The sequence below is a fragment of the Oncorhynchus mykiss genome, chromosome 18, assembly GCF_013265735.2.
Source record: "Oncorhynchus mykiss isolate Arlee chromosome 18, USDA_OmykA_1.1, whole genome shotgun sequence".
NCBI lineage: Eukaryota > Metazoa > Chordata > Actinopteri > Salmoniformes > Salmonidae > Oncorhynchus > Oncorhynchus mykiss.
Genome location: NC_048582.1, coordinates 18,173,084 through 18,194,983, shown reverse-complemented (window position 1 = coordinate 18,194,983; position 21,900 = coordinate 18,173,084). Strand labels below are relative to the sequence as shown.

General features: G+C 43.9%; 1 protein-coding gene across 2 annotated transcripts in view; it reads right to left on the bottom strand.

Moving 5' to 3' along the window:
- The window catches only part of LOC110517300 (cohesin subunit SA-1), a 47,420-nt gene extending 29,157 nt beyond the window's left edge, over positions 1 to 18,263 (bottom strand). Inside the window, exons 1-3 of one of the 2 annotated variants that reach the window (XM_036952116.1) lie at positions 18,048 to 18,263; positions 365 to 599; positions 71 to 191 (exon numbers count right to left, since the gene is read on the bottom strand). In XM_036952116.1, coding sequence (XP_036808011.1) covers positions 71 to 191; positions 365 to 393 — 150 coding nt within the window. In that variant the 5' untranslated portion in view covers positions 394 to 599; positions 18,048 to 18,263. Of the gene's footprint in view, positions 1 to 70; positions 192 to 364; positions 600 to 18,047 lie in introns of those variants that run through there. The other variant, XM_036952115.1, reaches the window with a different exon arrangement.
- Positions 18,264 to 21,900: the final 3,637 nt, after the last annotated feature.

The window sequence follows — 21,900 nt, the reverse complement described above, 5'->3', positions numbered from 1 at the left end:
GAGCAAAGGGTTCAGATATACAGGAAGAGACAATGCAGAGAGAAGGAACCTCGTAGAAAGGTGTTCTTACTGGTGGTCTGCCAGGCCTCCCTCTCTTCTTCTTGCCTTTAGTGTCTGTCGGGTCCTCCAGCTCACTCACACTCACACTCAGACTCACTGTGTCTGCCGCTCCGCTCTCATTGGACGAGTCCCTGCAACACACACCCACTTATACTGAGAGGGATACACCTACATAATTCTACCCACACTCAGCAGTCACAACATACATTACACACACACCTACGTTTGACTAATTACCGCATCAGGTGTGTGTTGTGATCTCTTAATGAGGCTTTGGTTGACGATGCAACAGGGAAAGACTCACTGTAGGACAGGCAGCTCAGAGGTGATCATCCTGACTGCTGCAGGGGAGGGGTGTGTGTCCTCAGGAAAGAGTGGGTGTGTGTGGTCCGCTGGAGGGAGGGGTGTGGCTCGGTACGGGGTCAACCGTGTGTGTGTGTGTGTGTGTGTGTGTGTGTGTGGGGGGGGGGGTTACAGAGTGGTGACCAAATTCACTCAACACTGGGGACGGGACACAGCACCTCACAACACACCAGCCCCTAGAAAGAGAGAGACACAGTTTAGCCATTTGTCACAAATGTCTGATGATTTAGTTTGGAATATTCTCAACATTTACGCAACTTGAAAAAGAGAACGAAAAAAGGAGAGAAAGGAGAAAGAGTGGGTGTCAGAGGAGAGATAGAAGGTAGGGAGGAGAGAGATAAAGCAGGCAGAGTGGAGGAGAAAGATGGAAAGGGAGACACCAACTGGCCACTTTAGGAAGTGCAACAGTAAAGTCTAGAGGGGGCGTGTCGAGAGCGTGCACGTTTCAAACAGAAAGAGGTCTAATCATGTTAACAACATTCTAACCAATTACATTACATTTTATCATTTCAACCACAACATTATAAATTCTAATCATTTCAAACAATGTGATTTCAACTTAAAGTAAAGTTTCTTTGAAAAAATCTTCACAACAAATCCCATAACAAACCCAGAATGTTTTGTTGTCAAATCTGATCCTTTATGAAAAAGGGAAAATCCTTTGTTGCTGGTTAAACCCCAGAGTTTTTCACAGTTGCAAGGTCAGGAAAACACTAGGGCTCCTTCTATAGGCTATACGTTACATGTAACATTTGTCCTATCAATTTGCTTGCCTGGCTAGGAATAAACTCCTGGCCCTATTTATAGAAATAACAGTCATTACTAAATATTAGGCCTAGTGTAGTAAATATCAACGAGTGGGTGCAGTACCCTGCTTCGGCCACCAATGGCAGTATGATCCACAAAGTACTCTCACCTCCATCTAAATAAACACACTTTATACAGCTTTAACAAGGTTTTAATCATTAGAAAAATCATCTAACCTCTCAATAAGTTAAACGTGAGTTTATGTGGTGTTTTGTCTCTTTGTTGAGTGTGTCTAGGGAGTGTTATGGAGGGTGAGTGTGTGTGTGTGGCTGAGACTGGGCTTAAACAACAGTAGGGGGCAGGCTAGGAGAGACTGTATTTAAATGTTCTCACACACAGAGAAACTGGAGAGAGCTTTTGAGCACACCAGCCGAGTGAGTCTGTTACCAACACATGCACACACACCCCTCTGTCTGTCTGTCACACACAGCAGGGCACACAGGGAGAAGTGATGAGATGGTGGATTCTCAGCTTTATCTCAGCTAGGTCTATCAACTTTTGTTTATTTTGATTATTATATATACAAAACATAGCTAGTTTGTACCGGTATATAATATACATATGATCATTTACTGATTTATTCATTGATTAAAGTAAATTGTTGATTGGACTTGTAAGTAGAAAATGTCAGTATATTTTTTTTTACCCAATATTGGGTACCACCATGTAAGGTTTTAACCATTGAGGTTAACTAATAAAAGGTGGTAGGATGTGAAGAGCTGTAAAAACACAGAGGGAAATCCTGAACGCTAACCATCAGCTACTGTCATTATGCAGTACAGCCCCCCTACCACCACCACACTTCTAGTAGCATCTCTCCAGGGATCATTACGGTCCCCACTGCTGGCTGAAATGTGTGCTCTCCATCTCTGCCTCTCCTCCCTTCCTTCCCTCCCCAATTCTATATTCTCTCTGGACAATAGAAGGCAAAAGCAACAGGGGAAATCTGTGTGACTGGGTTCAGATAGTATTTGAAAGCTGTGCGTCACCTTGGCAGAAGGCCAGAGATGGGTATCTGCCAGAGTTGTTATTGGCCATTGACTGAAGACTACTGTTACCAATACTCCTTAATTATCAAAGACACCTGGAGGGAGTGTCTATTCACTATTTAAAAAGAGAGCAACAAACACACACCTGTGGTATCTGTATTCCAGATACTGGGCTCTGACCGCTTTGGGAGCTGCCCGGGTGAGAGGTGTGTGTGTCTGTGTCCCTTTCTCTCAGAGCAGAGCAGCTCCACAAGGAGAGACAGAGAGAGTGGAATTGTGTGATTTCACTGCTTGGAGGCTCTGAAGCACTCACCCTGACATTCCAGGTGGTGCTGTGGCATCAGGAATGTGTGTGTGTGTCATACCACACAGAATAACCAGAGCTTCCTCTGCTACAATAGGCTGATCCTGCTTAGAATCAATGTGAGGGATCACACACACACGGAGGCAGGCAGGGATGGCTTGTATAACACGTTACAGACAGTTATCCAGCACTCATATTTTATCATCTGTGGTCTGACTGAACACACATATAACTGTGTGTGTGTGTGTGTGTGTGTGTGTGTGTGTAAGCCACTTAACATGCATGACATGTACTCCCGGAGGCAGGCAGGCATTGCCATGGCAACCCTTGTGGGTCATAAGCCCCCCCCCCCCTCCCCTGATTGGCTGATCAGTGAGAAGGGACTGGGTGGGGAGGAGAGAGAGTGATGGAGGGGGGAGATTGGGGAAAGAGGAGGGGGGAGAAGGACAGGGGGTAAGAAGGCACAAAAGAGATGAAGATATCCATTGTGATCTCTGGGGATTCGTTAGACGTCCCTTTCACTGCTGTTGAGGATCTCCACTGTTTTCAACTATAACGACCTGTCAGATAATAACACATCACCCACATTATACAATCCTACTTCACCTGAATAAAGTCGGCCATAAGAATGCTGTCATGATGGGAACAAGGATAGAGAGTACGGTCACTAGGCTGCCTCTGACCAACAAAGCTGTGGGAACTAACAGCACTGAAGATGAGGACAACACATCTCTTGGGAGGAGGGGGACAGCAGTCAACTGTAAAATATCCTATCATTTGGCAGAGCATGACCCTTCACTCAGACAGCTCCATGTGGACGGCAGGTAACCTAGTGGTTAGAGCGTTGGGCCAGTAACCGAAAGGTTGCTAGATCGAATCCCCGAGCTGACAAGGTTCTGCCCCTGGACAAGGCAGTTAACCCACTGCTCCTAGACCGCCATTGAAAATGAGAATGTGTTCTTAACTGACTTGCCTAGTTAAAGGTAAAGGTTAAATAAAATAAAGGTTAAAGGTTAAATAAATACAAATGTGATAGAGTGAGAGAAAAGGTGTTGCCTACATCAATAATGCATTTTAACAAGATTCTTAGAGATCACACACAAAATGCTTCTGCACTCTAAAGAGCATCACTCATAAGAAAGTGATCCTGTCCGAATCCAAAACAACAACAAAAACACAGGTGTTTCCAGCAGCAACTAGACAGAGGTGAAAGAGAGGGAAATAGCATATAAAAGACAGCTCTCTGAGACGGCTGCCTGCAATTACTGGGCCATTCAATCTGGACCAAGACAACTAGGCCAACTAGTAAAACAAGGACACGATTATAGTCTCTGAAATGTCACACCATTTTCTGAAACATAAAACCTTGTCATTTGGATGAGGACTTTTGGGCATGCTATTATCCTCTGATCTGAAACAGTCGTAGACACCAGATAAATGAGGGCAGAGAGATCAGAGGAGTCAGTCCTGATCCTCAAACACCAGCTCTAGCTAGGACTGGGATAATACGGACTGCTCCAGCTAGGACTGGGATAATACGGACTGCTCCAGCTAGGACTGGGATAATATGGACTGCTCTAGCTAGGACTGGGATGATACGGACTGCTCCAGTTATTTACTTCTGTCTCATTTCAATACTGCCCTGTCAGTTGAACAGTGTGGGGGTTCTTATCTCGGAGGTTCTGTATGAGAGCCAACAAGCCTGGTGCGGAAAAGAGACCATAGCATCCTTAAGAGGTATAATAACAAGAGTTTTCACCCGAGAGAGGGGAATGCCAGAGAGAGAGAGAGAGAGACGAGAGAGGGGAATGCCAGAGAGAGAGAGAGAGACGAGAGAGGGGAATGATCAAATGATATAGATCAAGAGAGTCTGAGAAGAGTGAGAATAAATTAACAAGGAGATAGGAAAATAAGGGGACCAGTATTATCCCCATGCAGGTCAATGAGAGAGATGGAACTCTCCTAACCCAGTCATGACCCCAGTCGTACAAGGAAGGAGAAGCAGACAGACACCTTAAGGCAGGGGTCCCCAATTACATTCAGCCGTGGGCCGAGTTTTCCTTGAGCGGATGGTCGGAACATAGTTATAAATAATTTGACTGCAAGAATTCCAAAGAGATACAGAGCCTTCAGAAAGTAGTCAGGCCCCTTGACTTATTCCACATGCTGTTGTGTTACGGCCTGAATTCTAAATGGATCCACTCTTTTCTTACCCATCTACAGTCAATAATGACAACCCTATCATGGCAAAGTGAAAACATGTTTTTAGAATTTTTTTGCAAATGTATTGAAAATGAAATACAGAAATATCTAATTTCCGAGTCTTTCGGGGTAAGAGATTATTGTGGAACATTTCCCCATTATTCTTTTCAGAATTCTTCAAGCACTGTCAAATTGGTTGTTGATCATCGCTAGACAACCATTTTCAGTTTGACATATATTTTCAAGTAGATTTAAGTCAAACCGAAACTCGGCCACTCAGGAACATTACTGTCTTCTTGGCGCCAGTGTAGATTTGGCCTTGTGTGTTAGGTTATTGTCCTGCTGAAAGATGAATTCATATCTCAGTGACTGGTGGAAAGCAGACTGAACCAGGTTTTCCTCTAGGATTTTGACTGTGCTTGGCTCCATTCCATGTATTTTTTTATCCTGAAAAACTCCCCAGTTCTTAACGATTACATACCCATAACATGATGCAGCCACCTCTATGTTTGTAAATATGGAGTGGTACTCAGTGATGGATTTTCCCCAAACACAACGCTTTGTATTCAGTACAAAAAGTGAATTGCTTTGCCACATCTTTTACGGCATTACTTTAGTTCCTTGTTGCAAACAGGATGCATGTTTTGTAATATTTGTATTCTATCATTTAGGTTAGCGTTGCGGAGTAACTATAATGTTGTTGACCCATCCTCAGTTTCTCCTATCACAGCCATTAAACGCTGTAACTGTTTTAAAGTTATCATCATTGACCTCATGGTGACATCCCTGAGCGGTTTCCTTCCTCTCCGGCAACTGAGTTAGTAAGGACGCATGCATCTTTGTTGTGTATTGATACACCATCCAAAGTGTAATTAATAACTTCACCATGCTCAAAGGGTTTTAAGAAACGTTCACTCCTGAATTTATTTAGGCTTGGCATAACAAAGGGGTTGAATCCCTACTGATGTTTCAGCTTTTCATTTTAAAAGAATTAGTCAACATTTCGAAAAACATAATTCCCCTTTGAAATTATGGGGTACTGTATGTAGACCAGTGACAAAAAAATTAACATTTCAATGCCACACAGAGTAAGTGTCCATTTGAGGTCAACAATCTCTCTCACACACACACACACACACACTGGATGACAGAAACCAGGATGAAATTGAATACATTGACCATTATGATTTGTAACATAAAAATAACATTAGGAGAACACATTAGATTGCATCCATTTTAAATTCAGGTTGTAACAAAATGTGAAAAAAGTCTGGAGGCACTATATGTATGTATGCATGCATGTAAACTCAGCAAAAAAAATAAATGTCCTCTCACTGTCAACTGCATTTATTTTCAGCAAACTTAACATGAGTAAATATTTGTATGAACATAAGATTCAACAGAGACATAAACTGAACAAGTTCCACAGACATGTGACTAACAGAAATTGAACAATGTGTCCCTGAACAAAGGGGGAGTCAAAATCAAAAGTAACAGTGAGTATCTAGTGTGGCCACCAGCTGCATTAAGTACTGCAGTGCATCTCCTCCTCATGGACTGCACCAGATTTTCCCGTTCTTGCTGTGAGATGTTACCCCACTCTTCCACCAAGGCACCTGCAAGTTCCCAGACATTTCTGGGGGGAAATGGTCCAAGCACTCACCCTCCGATCCAACAGGTTTGAGATCTCAAGATTGAGATCCAGGCTCTTCGCTGGCCATGGCAGAACACTGACATTCCTATCTTGCAGGATATCACGCACAGAACGAGCAGTATGGCTGGTGCATTGTCATGCTGGAGGGTCATGTCAGGATGAGCCTGCAAGGAGGGTATCACATGTGGGAGGAGGATGTCTTCCCTGTAATGCACAGCGTTGAGATTGCCTGCAATGACAACAAGCTCAGTCTGATGATGCTGTGACACACCGCCCCAGACCATGACGAACCCTCCACCTCCAAATCGGTCCCGCTCTAGAGTACAGGCCTCGGTGTAATGCTCATTCCTTCGACGATAAACGCGAATCCGACCATCACCCCTGGTGAGACAAAACTGCGACTCGTCAGTGAAGAGCACTTTTTGCCAGTTCTGTCTGGTCAGGCGACAGTGGGTTTGTGCCCATAGGCGATGTTGTTGCCGGTGATGTCTGGTGAGGACCTGCCTACAACAGGCCTTCAAGCCCTCAGTCCAGCCTCTCTCAGCTTATTACGGACAGTCTGAGCACTGATGGGGGGAAATGTACATTCCTGGTGTAACTCGGGCAGTTGTTGCCATCCTGTACCTGTCCCGCAGGTGTGATGTTCGAATGTACTGATCCTGTGCAGGTATTGTTACACATGGTCTGCCACTGCGAGGACGATCAGCTGTCCTTTCCTGTCTCCCTGTAGCGCTGTCTTGGGTGTCTCACAGTACGGACATTGCAATGTATTGCCCTGGCCACATCTGCAGTCCTCATGCCTCCTTGCAGCATGCCTAAGGCACATTCACGCAGATGAGCAGGGACCCTGGGAATCTTTCTTATGGTGTTTTTGAGAGTCAGTAGAAAGGCCTCTTTAGTGTCCTAAGTTTTCATAACTGTGACCTTAATTGCCTACCGTGTGTAAGCTGTTAGTGTCTTAACGACCGTTCCACAGGTGCATGTTCATTAATTGTTTATGGTTCATTGAACAAGCATTTGAAACAGTGTTTAAACCCTTTACAATGATGATCATTGAAGTAATTTGGATTTTAACTAATTCTCTTTGAAAGACAGGGTCCTGAAAAGGGGGACGTTTCTTTTCTTGCTGAGTTTACGTATATATGTAAATGTACAGTTGAAGTCGGAACTTTACATACACCTTAGCCAAATACATTTAAACTCAGTTTTTCACAATTCCTGACATTTAATCCTAGTAAAAAATCCAAGTTTTAGGTCAGTTAGGATCACCACTTCATTTTAAGAATGTGAAATGTCAGAATAATAGGAGAGCAAATGATTTATTTCAGCTTTTATTTCTTTCATCACTTTCCCAGTGGGTCAGAAGTTTACATGCACTCAATTAGTATTTGGTAGCATTGCCTTTAAATTGTTTAACTTGTGTCAAATGTTTTGGGTAGCCTTCCACAATAAGTTGGGTGAATTTTGGCCCATTCTTCCTGACAGAGCTGGTGTAACTGAGTCAGGTTTGTAGGCCTCCCTGCTCCGACACACTTTTTCAGTTCTCCCCACAAATTTTCTATGGGATTGAGGTCAGGACTTTGATGGCCACTCTAATATCTTGATTTTGTTGTCCTTCAGCCATTTTGCTACAACTTTGGAAGTATGCTTGGGGTCATTGTCCATTTGGAAGACCCATTTGCAACCAAGCTTTCACTTCCTGACGGATGTCTTGAGATGTTGCTTTAATATATTCACATAATTTTCCTGCTCATGATGCCATCTATTTTGTGAAGTGCACCAGTCCCTCCTGCAGCAAAGCACCCCCACAACATGATGCTGCCACCCCCGTGCTTCACAGTTGGGATGGTGTTCTTCAACTTGCAAGCCTCCCCCTTTTTCCTCCCAACATAACGATGGTCATTATGGCCAAACAGTCCTATTTTTGTTTCATTAGACCAGAGGACATTTCTCCAAAAAGTACGATCTTTGTCCCCATGTGCAGTTGCAAACCGTAGTCTGGCTTTTTTATGATGGTTTTGGAGCAGTGGCTTCATCCTTGCTGAGCGGCCTTTCAGGTTATGTAGATATAGGACTCGTTTTACTGTGGATATAGATACTTTTGTACCTGTTCCCTCCAGCATATTCACAAGGTCCTTTGCTGTTGTTCTGGGATTGAATTGCACTTTTCGCACCAAAGTACGTTCATCTCTAGGAGACAGAACGCATCTCCTTCCTGAGCGGTATGACGCTGCATGGTCCCATAGTGTTTATACTTGCATACTATTGTTTGTCAGATGAACGTGGTACCTTCAGGCATTTGGAAATTGCTCCCAAGGATGACCCAGACTTGTGGAGGTCTACAATTGTTTTTCTGAGGTCTTGGCTGATTTCTTTTAATTTTCCCATGATGTTAAGCAAAGAGGCACTGAGTTTGAGGGTAGGCCTTGAAATACATCCACACCTCCAATTGACTCAAATGATTAGCTTATTAGTCAATAAGCTTATCAGAAGCTTCTAACATAACATCATTTTCTGGAATTTTCCAAGCTGTTTAAAGGCACAGTCAACATAGTGTATGTAAACTTCTGACCCACTGGAATTGTGATACAGTGACTTAAGTGAAAATCTTTATTTAGATAATTGTTGGAAAAATTACAAAGTAGCCAAAGCAATAGTTTGTTAACAAGACATTTGTGGAGTGGTTGAAAAACAAGTTAATGACTCCAACCTAAGTGTATATATAATATAAATATCACACACACACACAATGCCTTCATCTATTTGACCAAGAAGGAGAGTAATGAGTGCTGCATCAGATGCCTCCACAATCACCCGACCTCAATTGAGATGGTTTGGGATGAGTTGGACAGCAGAGAAGGAAAAGCAGTCAACAAGTGCTCAGCGTGTGGGATCTCTTTCAAGACTGTTGGAAAAGCATTCCAGGTGAAGCTGGCTGAGAGAATGCCAAGAGCGTGCAAAGCTGTCAAGGTAAAGGGTGGTTATTTGAAAAATCTCAATTTGTTTAACACTTTTTTGGTTACTACATGATTCCATGTGTGTTATTTCATAGTTTTGAGGTCTTTACTATTATTCACAAATGTAGACAATAGTCCAAATAAAGGAAAACCCTGGAATGAGTAGGTGTGTCCAAACTCGACTGGTGCTGTGTGTGTGTATATATATATATATTTAAAATAAAATCACAGGCGGGCCACCTATTGGAGAACCCTGTTCTGAAGGGTAATGACATGATGGGATGAAGTGTCTCACGCACAACCGCTCTCTTTCACTCACTCACCATTCGCCCATCTTCTCCCTCTCCTACCCATCTCTTTCTCTCTGCCAATCCCAAATGGAATGAGTCTTTAAGCAACAGCGTAGTAGATATTGTAGTGAATGAGTCGTTCTGGATAGGAGCGTCTGCTAAATGATGAAAATGTAAAATGTAATAAGGGAATAACATGTGTCCTCACTGTGTCCAGCCCATTGGCCATGAAAAAAATACCTTCCTAATTTTCATTCTCTGGTCCCTTGAATCATGCCAATAAACTCATGCCCCCTTGACAAATGAGTGGAGCTCCTCTGGCCTGCTCTAAGGTATCTGTAGTGGGGGTTCACTTAATAATGCAGCATCATGGTCTCTATAGTACAGAGAGTCTCTACAGTAATACAGTGGTTTTACAGAGCTCTAGAGTAGGCTTCGGGCTGCAGGCTCTACAGTAATAGTGGTTTTACAGAGTTCTAGAGTAGCTTTGGGCTGCAGGCTCTACAGTAATACAGTGGTTTTACAGAGCTCTAGAGTAGCTTTGGGCTGCAGGCTCTACAGTAAGACAGTGGTTTTACAGATCTCTAGAGTAGGCTTTGGGCTGCAGGCTCTACAGTAATACAGTGGTTTTACAGAGCTCTAGAGTAGCTTTAGGCTGCAGGCTCTACAGTAATACAGTGGTTTTACAGAGCTCTAGAGTAGGCTTTGGGCTGCAGGCTCTACAGTAAGACAGTGGTTTTACAGAGCTATAGAGTAGGCTTTGGGCTGCAGGCTCTACAGGAATACAGTGGTTTTACAGAGCTCTAGAGTAGGCTTTGGGCTGCAGGCTCTACAGGAATACAGTGGTTTTACAGAGCTCTAGAGTAGGCTTTGGGCTGCAGGCTCTACAAGAATACAGTGGTTTTACAGAGCTCTAGTGTAGGCTTTGGGCTGCAGGCTCTACAGGAATACAGTGGTTTTACAGAGCTCTAGAGTAGGCTTTGGGCTGCAGGCTCTACAGGAATACAGTGGTTTTACAGAGCTCTAGAGTAGGCTTTGGGCTGCAGGCTCTACAGTAATACAGTGGTTTTACAGAGCTCTAGAGTAGGCTTTGGGCTGCAGGCTCTACAGGAATACAGTGGTTTTACAGAGCTCTAGAGTAGCTTTGGGCTGCAGGCTCTACAGTAATACAGTGGTTTTACAGAGCTCTAGAGTAGGCTTTGGGCTGCAGGCTCTACAAGAATACAGTGGTTTTACAGAGCTCTAGAGTAGGCTTTGGGCTGCAGGCTCTACAGTAATACAGTGGTTTTACAGAGCTCTAGAGTAGGCTTTGGGCTGCAGGCTCTACAAGAATACAGTGGTTTTACAGAGCTCTAGAGTAGGCTTTGGGCTGCAGGCTCTACAGTAATACAGTGGTTTTACAGAGCTCTAGAGTAGGCTTTGGGCTGCAGGCTCTACAAGAATACAGTGGTTTTACAGAGCTCTAGAGTAGCTTTGGGCTGCAGGCTCTACAGTAATACAGTGGTTTTACAGAGCTCTAGAGTAGGCTTTGGGCTGCAGGCTCTACATAAAAATAAAGGTTTCTAAAGAGGTTTAATTTTTTTATATCTCAAGAGAAAAAACAACCAAGCAAGAAATACCGCTAGGCAAGAAAGAAAGAAAGAAGATTCTCTCTGCAATGGCCGCCTGGCTCACTGCAGCTATCGCAAAATGGAGACGCAGAGAGAGAGCGAGGGAGAGTGAAATGGAGGAGAGAACAAGCGCACAAAGGGAGATCAGCGGGAGCAGAGGAGGAGAGAGGGGAGGGCTGTGGGAGCAAGAGACTCATTAGTTTGTCTCATCTTTCTGCCTCTCTCGCTCTCACCTTGACCCACATTCACTGTCTGTTGCTATACACACGCACATATTTCTCCAGCTGAGGTTATTATACCCTAATGACATAAGAGGCTCCAGAACGTTATCATTTCACTACAGAGAACCCATTACTGTGACTAGCAGAATCTGTGTGTGTGTGTGAGAGAGATAAAGACTGGGTTCAAGAGCACTGCATATCCAGGGCTCTCTGCAGCCTGGTCATGAAGTCAGCCTATGAAGTCAGATGTTTGTTTGGCCAAAGGGGTTTGGTGGGAAAGGGGTTTGGTGGGAAATGCTACTGGGGGAAAGTGACATTTCCAGGTTGTCAATATGCTAGTGTGACTGTCCAGACATAGAACCTAGGGCCCGACTTCTCTTCAACTGAAGACTGCATTATCTCATTGAGCTAAAGCCTAAACATCCTAACAGTCTTCAGGTCCCTGACAGGCAATGTTCATCATCCACGAGGGTAGTTTACCAGACCACTGCTGATACAATGGTAATGGAGTAATCTGGTAATCTGGGGGTTAGAAGGGGTAGTTTAATCTTCTGTGCTACAGGGAAAGCCTTAATCCCACACGAGACTATGAGGGCAGATGACGTGAACAACACACACACACCCTTAATCTGAGTGTGAGCCGGCTTTCTCCGCCAGAAAATCTCAGGAGCATGATATAGGCTAGGCAGACAATGATGTAAAATATGTATGTTAGTGTGTGTGTGTGTGTGTGTGTGAGTGTGTATGTGAGTAACTGTACTTTATTGATCCCCTGAGGGTAGGCCCACATTAAATGTGTCACCAGCAGTAGTAGTGTTGGAGAATAATGTGCTAGAAAAACAAAATCAGCCAAGCATCAGCTGGAGGAATATTAGCAGTATCATGTTAGCTTTAGATGCAATGCTACCGTGCTGAAACACAATTGACTGTGTGCTTTCAATGCCTTTAGATACATTATTTAATGTTACACTAGTATAGCCAACTGGGTGTTGAAACAAGTGGCCAACAAGTACACCAGTCTGCTAGGTCTCAGGGATTGATGTTAATCAACCAAGCGCAGCGCTGGACAGGAAGGCTTCAGAGCATTTTCAGCCCCACATTCTCTCTCTCCATCTGATGCTACAGGTCAGCTAGCCAACCCGGTAAACATCCGCTAGCCAACCCGGTAAACATCCACTAGCCAACCCACTAAACACCCGCTAGCTGATTACACCACAAACTGCAACTAAACTAGGCCTGCACCACAGCCGTCTACACAACAACCAGCTAGCTAACTACACCACAGCTTACTATGCAACACAACCAGATAGCTAACTAATAGCATCCGATTTGTCTAGTGCCAATTAAAGCCAAAATTGTTATTTCACTGTGAGTGGTCCTGACAGCTTCCCTGTATACATACCATTTGCTTTAGATAGCTTCAAGATGTCCTCATTCTAAAGAGTCGTAGGGCCTATTCTTTCAGCGAACACGCTTGATATTGGTCATTCCCTAAAACTGAAATAATACTTTCTTCACAGACACACCTAAATCTGGATTCAGCTTGGATTCAATAACCATGTCTAAACTTAATCTGCTGAAGTCAAGGAGGACACTCTGGAGCTGTGTAATGGCAACATGTTACAGTATAATTTATGGTGTAATTGGCCTGATCATAAAATACTAACTCAGTTACAAATCAAAGCTGGTTCATTTGCACAACTCAACTAGCTATTACAAATGAATAACTTACTATAAATACACTAGTCATTACACAGGCCCACACCCCAAAGTTTTTATTTAAAAAATATGTATATAATAATTTAGGATTTTAGCTTTGGGTGAAAAAAAGACTAAAATCACAAGGAAATAAATCAGTTAAAATGAGTTTAATTTAGAACATCTGTTCCCAGATTTGAACTCTGTGTTGTTGTTTGTGTCGCACTGCTTTGCTTTATCTTGGCCATGTCACAGTTGTTAATAAGAACTTGTTCTCAAATGGCCTACCTGGATAAATAAAGGTGTTCTCAGCTGGCCTACCTGGATAAATAAAGGTGTTCTCAGCTGGCCTACCTGGATAAATAAAGGTGTTCTCAGCTGGCCTACCTGGATAAATAAAGGTGTTCTCAGCTGGCCTACCTGGTTAAATAAAGGTGTTCTCAGCTGGCCTACCTGGTTAAATAAAGGTGTTCTCAGCTGGCCTACCTGGATAAATAAAGGTGTTCTCAGCTGGCCTACCTGGATAAATAAAGGTGTTCTCAGCTGGCCTACCTGGATAAATAAAGGTGTTCTCAGCTGGCCTACCTGGTTAAATAAAGGTGTTCTCAGCTGGCCTACCTGGATAAATAAAGGTGTTCTCAGCTGGCCTACCTGGATAAATAAAGGTGTTCTCAGCTGGCCTACCTGGATAAATAAAGGTGTTCTCAGCTGGCCTACCTGGATAAATAAAGGTGTTCTCAGCTGGCCTACCTGGATAAATAAAGGTGTTCTCAGCTGGCCTACCTGGATAAATAAAGGTGTTCTCAGCTGGCCTACCTGGTTAAATAAAGGTGTTCTCAGCTGGCCTACCTGGATAAATAAAGGTGTTCTCAGCTGGCCTACCTGGATAAATAAAGGTGTTCTCAGCTGGCCTACCTGGATAAATAAAGGTGTTCTCAGCTGGCCTACCTGGTTAAATAAAGGTGTTCTCAGCTGGCCTACCTGGATAAATAAAGGTGTTCTCAGCTGGCCTACCTGGATAAATAAAGGTGTTCTCAGCTGGCCTACCTGGATAAATAAAGGTGTTCTCAGCTGGCCTACCTGGATAAATAAAGGTGTTCTCAGCTGGCCTACCTGGATAAATAAAGGTGTTCTCAGCTGGCCTACCTGGATAAATAAAGGTGTTCTCAGCTGGCCTTCCTGGTTAAATAAAGGTGTTCTCAGCTGGCCTACCTGGTTAAATAAAGGTGTTCTCAGCTGGCCTTCCTGGTTAAATAAAGGTGTTCTCAGCTGGCCTACCTGGATAAATAAAGGTGTTCTCAGCTGGCCTACCTGGATAAATAAAGGTGTTCTCAGCTGGCCTACCTGGATAAATAAAGGTGTTCTCAGCTGGCCTTCCTGGTTAAATAAAGGTGTTCTCAGCTGGCCTACCTGGATAAATAAAGGTGTTCTCAGCTGGCCTTCCTGGTTAAATAAAGGTGTTCTCAGCTGGCCTTCCTGGTTAAATAAAGGTGTTCTCAGCTGGCCTACCTGGTTAAATAAAGGTGTTCTCAGCTGGCCTTCCTGGTTAAATAAAGGTGTTCTCAGCTGGCCTACCTGGATAAATAAAGGTGTTCTCAGCTGGCCTACCTGGTTAAATAAAGGTGTTCTCAGCTGGCCTTCCTGGTTAAATAAAGGTGTTCTCAGCTGGCCTACCTGGTTAAATAAAGGTGTTCTCAGCTGGCCTACCTGGTTAAATAAAGGTGTTCTCAGCTGGCCTTCCTGGTTAAATAAAGGTGTTCTCAGCTGGCCTACCTGGATAAATAAAGGTGTTCTCAGCTGGCCTACCTGGTTAAATAAAGGTGTTCTCAGCTGGCCTACCTGGATAAATAAAGGTGTTCTCAGCTGGCCTTCCTGGTTAAATAAAGGTGTTCTCAGCTGGCCTTCCTGGTTAAATAAAGGTGTTCTCAGCTGGCCTTCCTGGTTAAATAAAGGTGTTCTCAGCTGGCCTTCCTGGTTAAATAAAGGTGTTCTCAGCTGGCCTTCCTGGTTAAATAAAGGTGTTCTCAGCTGGCCTTCCTGGTTAAATAAAGGTGTTCTCAGCTGGCCTTCCTGGTTAAATAAAGGTGTTCTCAGCTGGCCTACCTGGATAAATAAAGGTGAAATACATTTTTTTAAAGTATTCCCACAAATAACAAAAAGAGACATGTCTCGTGTCTCAATGTAATTTAACATACAACCACTTTTGGGGCATAGTTGTGGTCAATTTGCAGTGTTCAAATGATTAGAATTATGTTCCAGTCCCTCGACCATCCTCTGACAAAAACCAGTCTGTGGATGAATCTAGTTGCCAACCCCTGTTTTAATGTAGACTCTGCCTGACCTACTGCTGCAGAACAGTCTGGTCTGGATTACTGGACTGGGCCCACGGCAGGATGACCGGATATCATTGTTTCAATGAGAGAGCGACGGTAACTTCCTGTTCCTTACAGAACAGCCACTCCAGTGTTTCCCCTGCCTTTGAATAGGTATGGAGGGCTCCCCATCTAGCTCTTCCCCTGGTCTAAACAAATTGAAATGTTTTGCTCAAGGTCCTACATGTGGCCTAGCCAAATGCTATGATTATACCTGGCACTACCACTAACGGTCAAACTACCGGAGACCATCCAGTTTCTATGGGTGGTGCAGACAAGGACAAATTATACAACAAACTCAAGTTTATACAAATTAGCAGCTATTATTTGCAGTAGTAAAGGAATAAAAAATATGAAAAACTATTTAATGCTGTTTGAAGCGGTAACGTTGCCTCTTAATCCATGACTAGAGTCTCCAGTTAACTTGTGTAAACAGCAGCTTGCTAGGGTTTCATGATTGGTTCACGTTCAGTGAAAACATTCTTAGCCTAGAAACCTAGACTATTTTCAACAGATGTTTTTGGATTGTTAAGCTATTAGGAAAGCTATTTCAGGGAATATCTACTCCATGTTCTTCAAAAACCATGATCCCCCCCCTAAATTACACTACATTTGAGTAATTTAGCACCAGTCTGATCCACATAACCAAGGCTTGACATCAACCTTTTTTTTAGCTGACAATGTATGACACAATCTGTGCATTCAACTAGAGTACGTAAAACAACGACATCATGAGCCGAATCAGTGCTGGTGAAAGTGATGGCAATACAAGTCCAACAGATAAGAAGGGAGGCAAGGTGGTAGAGGAGGCAAGGTGCTTTTGAAGAGATAGACCCTCAGACTGTTGCAGATGGGCAGTATCTGTGCTGTAGAATTATTGCTAAAATGTTAGGTTTGTAGACTTGTATCCCAGCCCCCGACTCAACAAAGTCAATAACTAGGCTGCTCAGAGAAGTACTGTATGTATACCCCATTGCATTGAAACGTTTCCCATTTCAAGTTGATTTGCCATATGTAATAGGTTAGTCACACACTGGAAATCTTACCAAGTCACACTACTCAACCAAGAATTGTGTCAACAACAGCCCTGCCAAGTGAAGATCATATCCTGGCCTGCAGTGTGTGGCGCTTTATGGCTGTGTACTAAATATTGCCAGTCTATGTCGTATGTTCTACGCAAAAGGAGACGAGGAACATTACAATGTGGGACAATAAAGTTGTATTGTATCTCAGGCACCAGTTTACAGTCAGTGTAGCTAGTTGGTCGTTGCAGGATGCATAGCCAACAGTAGACTGCTAGTTCAGTTTGCTGGTGGAAAGTCACATGGCTCCGCTTGTTGCATAACCACTTTGTTTACAATCAGTGAATGATCACTAGGACACAAGCTGGCTGAATAGCCTTTTACCGTAAACATCAGACACCATACAAAGAGCAGTGAAGCTGGGTGTAAGACAATCTTCAAAGAGTTAGGCTTAAAGTAGCCAGCTAGCTAACTAACTTGGCCAAATATTCACCAACTCCATATTTCCTACTTCCTTAATAAAGAAAGATGTATGTGGATTTGAAATGGTAGGTGAACAGATATCCTCATTAACCCATAACTGACTTCTGCCAGAAGAATGGATCCCTGGGAGAGAGGTCTGGAGTAGGAAGCATGGAGACCAACAGCGTTGGACTGTAACCAGGGTTGGATTTGGAACCCATCCCCCTCACACACTTCCCCGCTAAATTTCGTTTAGCAGAGAAAGGGGCGGAGTGGGTTAGCAAACTAGCTAGCTGCACTTTACAAAAAATTATCTACTAGTCAAAATATTGCAATTTGTCAAGAATCCCAACGTTGAACTTCGGTACAATAAGTAACATGTCAAAACAATGGGTGGGAAAACAGGAAACAATGTTGCTAAGGTTACTGGTGAAATTTCTGCAGAATCTCTACGAATGGAGTGATAGATTGGCATGGATGGATGTCAAATAGCACTGGTGACAGCAACCTGACTAACACTGACGTTACATTGCTCCCAAATATATCATCCGAAAACCCGACACATATGCAATGAATTAGGGTTAGCTAGCAACAATAGCAATGTGTGGCTAGGTCGCGCAGGCGGCACTATAACGTTGCAATAAGAGAGTTTGCATACAACACTGTGTTGACGCTTTGAATCTGTCCGTCTATCAAGAGCAATAAAAACACGTCACACACATTGTCTTAGTAACGGGAAAACTAAGGGCGAGTGGTGAAAAGTGATTCTGGCAAAACACAGCGGTCAAGTCTCTCGTGCGTCCCTGTAATCTGACATGGAGAGACATTCCCGCTAATGGCCCTCGACCATGTAGCTAGCTAGCCGAACAGAGGGAAGAGCGAGAACACATCCAGTTCTCTCTCCGCTAGCTTGCGGAGCAGCACCCATCCCCCTCCTCTCTCCCCATCCCTCTCTCTGAATCCACCATCTTGATTCTGAGACCCGTCTCCCCTTTCGCACAAGCCAAAAACACAACCAAAATACCAACAAACTCACCTTTACCGGCCATTGACCAATCGATTACAGTCTTCCGAAATAAAATAATCGATATATCTGATAAAAGTGTGTAGATTTTAATATTGTAAATATGTCGTGAGAAGCGGGAACCGCGCCTTGGAGCAGAAAGGAACAATCCTAAACTGCCATCTGGTGGAGCCTTCCTCGCTGTAATGCTGTTCTGGTGGCGCAGCCTCTCACTGCAACCTTACTGCCTCCTGGCGGACACAGACGAGATTACAGCAACGGATGCGCGCCGCGGGGGCGAGGAGAGGGGAGGCACTGCAGGACCCCGCGAAAAGAGGGAAACAGTGGGGGGCGCGCTCAGAGCCACGGGCACGCGTAGAAGGGGAGGGGCGAGTTTAGCTGGTAGTGTTTTTTTTCGGTGGTTTGATGGTAAATAGGCCTTAACAGAGGACACATGTAGGAGGCTATAACATCAAGATTACCCCTCAAAACACAATTTACCATGCTACAATACACACGTCACAGTGTTAGTGCAGTATCTTGCCTGAGACCTGAAGACTCATGTTAGCTCTAAGTTGTAATGCCTAGGCTTTAGCTCAATGGGCTAAGATGGTCTTGAAGTGCAAAGATGATCTGGGTTCAGTATCTGGTCTGTCAAAAATCTCTCTCTCTCTGGTTTTATTTAGCTTGTCTACATTAGTTGGTCCTGTTGAGGTGAGACTATCTCAATATCTGTGACATACAGGGCCTTCAGAAAGTATTCACACCCCTTGACTTTCTCCACATTTTGTTGTGTTACAGACAGAATTTAAAATGGATTAAATGTAGATGTTTTTGTCACTGGCCTCCACACAATAAAGTGGAATTGTGTTATTCGAAATGTTTACGAAAAGTTTAAAAAGCTGAAATGTCTTGAGTCAATAAGTGTTCAACCCCTTTGTTATGGCAAGTCTAAATATGTTCAGGAGTAAACATGTACTTAACAAGTCACATAATATGTTGCTTGGACTCTGTGATCAATAACAGTGTTCAACATGATTTTTGAATGACTACCTCATCTCTGTACCCTACCACAGGGGGTTGGTGGCACCTTCATTGGGGAGGAAGGGCTCGTTGTAATGGCTGGAGCAGAATGAGTGAAACATCAAATACATCAAACACATGTTTTCCAAGTGACCTTGGAAAAGAACAAGAAGAGCACCTATTGGTAGATGGGTAAAAATAAAAAAAAACAGACATGAAATATCCCTTTGAGCATGGTGAAGTTATTCATTGTTGTTTTTTTTATTTAACCTTTATTTAACTAAGCAAGTCATTTAAGAACAAATTCTTATTTACAATGACGGCCTACCAAAAGGCCTCCTGTGAGGACAGGCTGGGATTAAACATACAAAAACAAATTGAATATAAGTATAGGACAAAACACACATCACGACGAGAGACGACACAACACTACATAAAGAGAGACCTAAGACAGCAACATAGCAAGGCAGCAACACATGACAACACAGTAGCAACACAAAACATGGTACAAACATTATTGGGCACAGACAACAGCACAGACAAAGGGCAAGAAGGTAGAGACAACAATACACCACTCAAAACAGCCACAACTGTCAGTAAGAGTGTCCATGATTGAGTCTTTAAATGAAGAGATTGAGATAAAACTGTCCAGTTTCAGTGTTTGTTGCAGCTGGTTCCAGTCGCTAGCTGCAGCGAACTGAAAAGATGAGCGACTCAGGGATGTGTGTGCTTTGTGTGTGCCAGTCACATTTAACAGAATGTGACTGGCAGAACGGGTGTTGTATGTGGAGGATGAGGGCTCCAATAGATATCTCAGATAGGGGGGAGTGAGGCCTAAGAGGGTTTTATAAATAAGCATCAATCAAATTTCAATCACATTTATTTACGAAGCCCTTTTTACATCAGCTGATGTCATAAAGTGCTGTACAGAAACCCAGCCTAAAACCCAGAACAGCAAGCAATGCAGGTGTAGAAGCACGGTGGCTAAGAAAAACTCCCTAGGAACCAGGCTATGAGGGGTGGCCAGTCCTCTTCTGGCTGTGCCGGGTGGAGATTATAACAGAACATGGCCAAGATGTTTAAATGTTCATAAATGACCAGCATGGTCAAATAATAATAATCACAGTAGTTGTCGAGGGTGCAACAGGTCAGCACCACAGGAGTAAATGTCAGTTGGCTTTTCATAGCCGATCATTCAGAGTATCTCTACCCCTCCTGCTGTCTCTAGAGAGTTGAACACAGCAGGCCCGGGACAAGGTAGCAAGTCCGGTGAACAGGTCAGGGTTCCATAGCCGCAGGCAGAACAGTCGAAACTGGAGCAGCAGCACGATCAGGTGGACTGGGGACAGCAAGAAGACATCAGGCCAGGTAGTCCTGAGGCATGGTCCTGGTGCTCAGGTCCTCCGAGAGAGAGAGAGAGAAAAAGAGAGAGAAAGAGAGAGAGAGAGAGAAAAAAAGGCAGAGAGAATTAAAGAGGGCATACTTAAATTCACACAGGACACCAGATAAGACAGGATAAATACTCCAGATATAACAGACTGACCCCAGCCCCCCGACACATAAACTATTGCAGCATAAATACTGGAGGCTGAGACAGGAGGGGTCGGGAGACACTGTGGCCCCGTCCGACGATACCCCCGGACAGGGCCAAACAGGCAGGATATAACCCCACCCACTTTGCCAAAGCAAAGCCCCACACCACTAGAGGGATATCTTCAACCACCAACTTACCATCCTGAGACAAGGCCTGAGTATAGCCCACAAAGATCTCCCCCACGGCACGAACCCAAGGGGGGTGCCAACCCGGACAGGAAGATCACATGGAAGAGCACCAGTAAGAGACAGCAAGGGCGGTTCGTTGCTCCAGTGCCTTTCCGTTCCCCTTCACACTCCTGGTCCAGACTACACTCAATCATAGGACCTACTGAAGAGATACACTTCAATAAAGTATTCAATAAAGACTTAAAGGTCAAGACAGAATCTGCGTCTCTGACATGGATAGGCAGACCATTCCATAAAAATGGAGCTCTACAGGAGAAATCCCTGCCTCCAGCTGTTTGCTTAGAAATTCTAGGGACAGTAAGGAGGCCAGCATCAACGAGTGGGTCTTGTGACGGATATACAGAGATGACCAGTTTACAGAGGAGTACAGAGTGCAGTGATGTGTCCTATAAGGAGCATTGGTGGCAAATCTAATGGCCGAATTTGGCAGCTGGGGTGAAGGAGGAGCGATTACAATAGAGGACACCAAGTCTAGATTGAACTTTAGTCTGCAGCTTTAATATGTGCTGAGAGAAGGGCAGTGTACCGTCTAGCCATACCCAAGTACTTGTATGAGGTGACTGACTACCTCAAGCTCTAAACCCTCAGAGATAGTAATCACACCTGTGGGGAGAGGGGCATTCTTCTTACCAAACCACATTACCTTTGTTTTGGAGGTGTTCAGAACAAGGTTAAGGGTAGAGAAAGCTTGTTGGACTCTAAGAAAGCTTTGTTGTAGAGCATTTAATACCAAATCTGGGGAGGGGCCAGCTGAGTATAAAACTGATCATCTGCATATGAATGGATGAGAGAGCTTCCAACTGCCTGAGCTATGTTGTTGATGTAAATTGAGAAGAGCGTGGGGCCTAGGATTGAGCCTTGGGGTACTCCCTTGGTGACAGGCAGTGCCTGAGACAGCATATTTTCTGACTTTATACACTGCACTCTTTGAGATAGCTAGTTAGCAAACCAGGCCAAAGACCCCTCAGAGACACCGATACTTGATAATTCACCTTTCAGCAAGACAATAACGTAAAACACAAGGCCAAATCTACGCTGGAGATGCTTACCAAGAATGTTCCTGAGTGGCCTAGTTACAGTT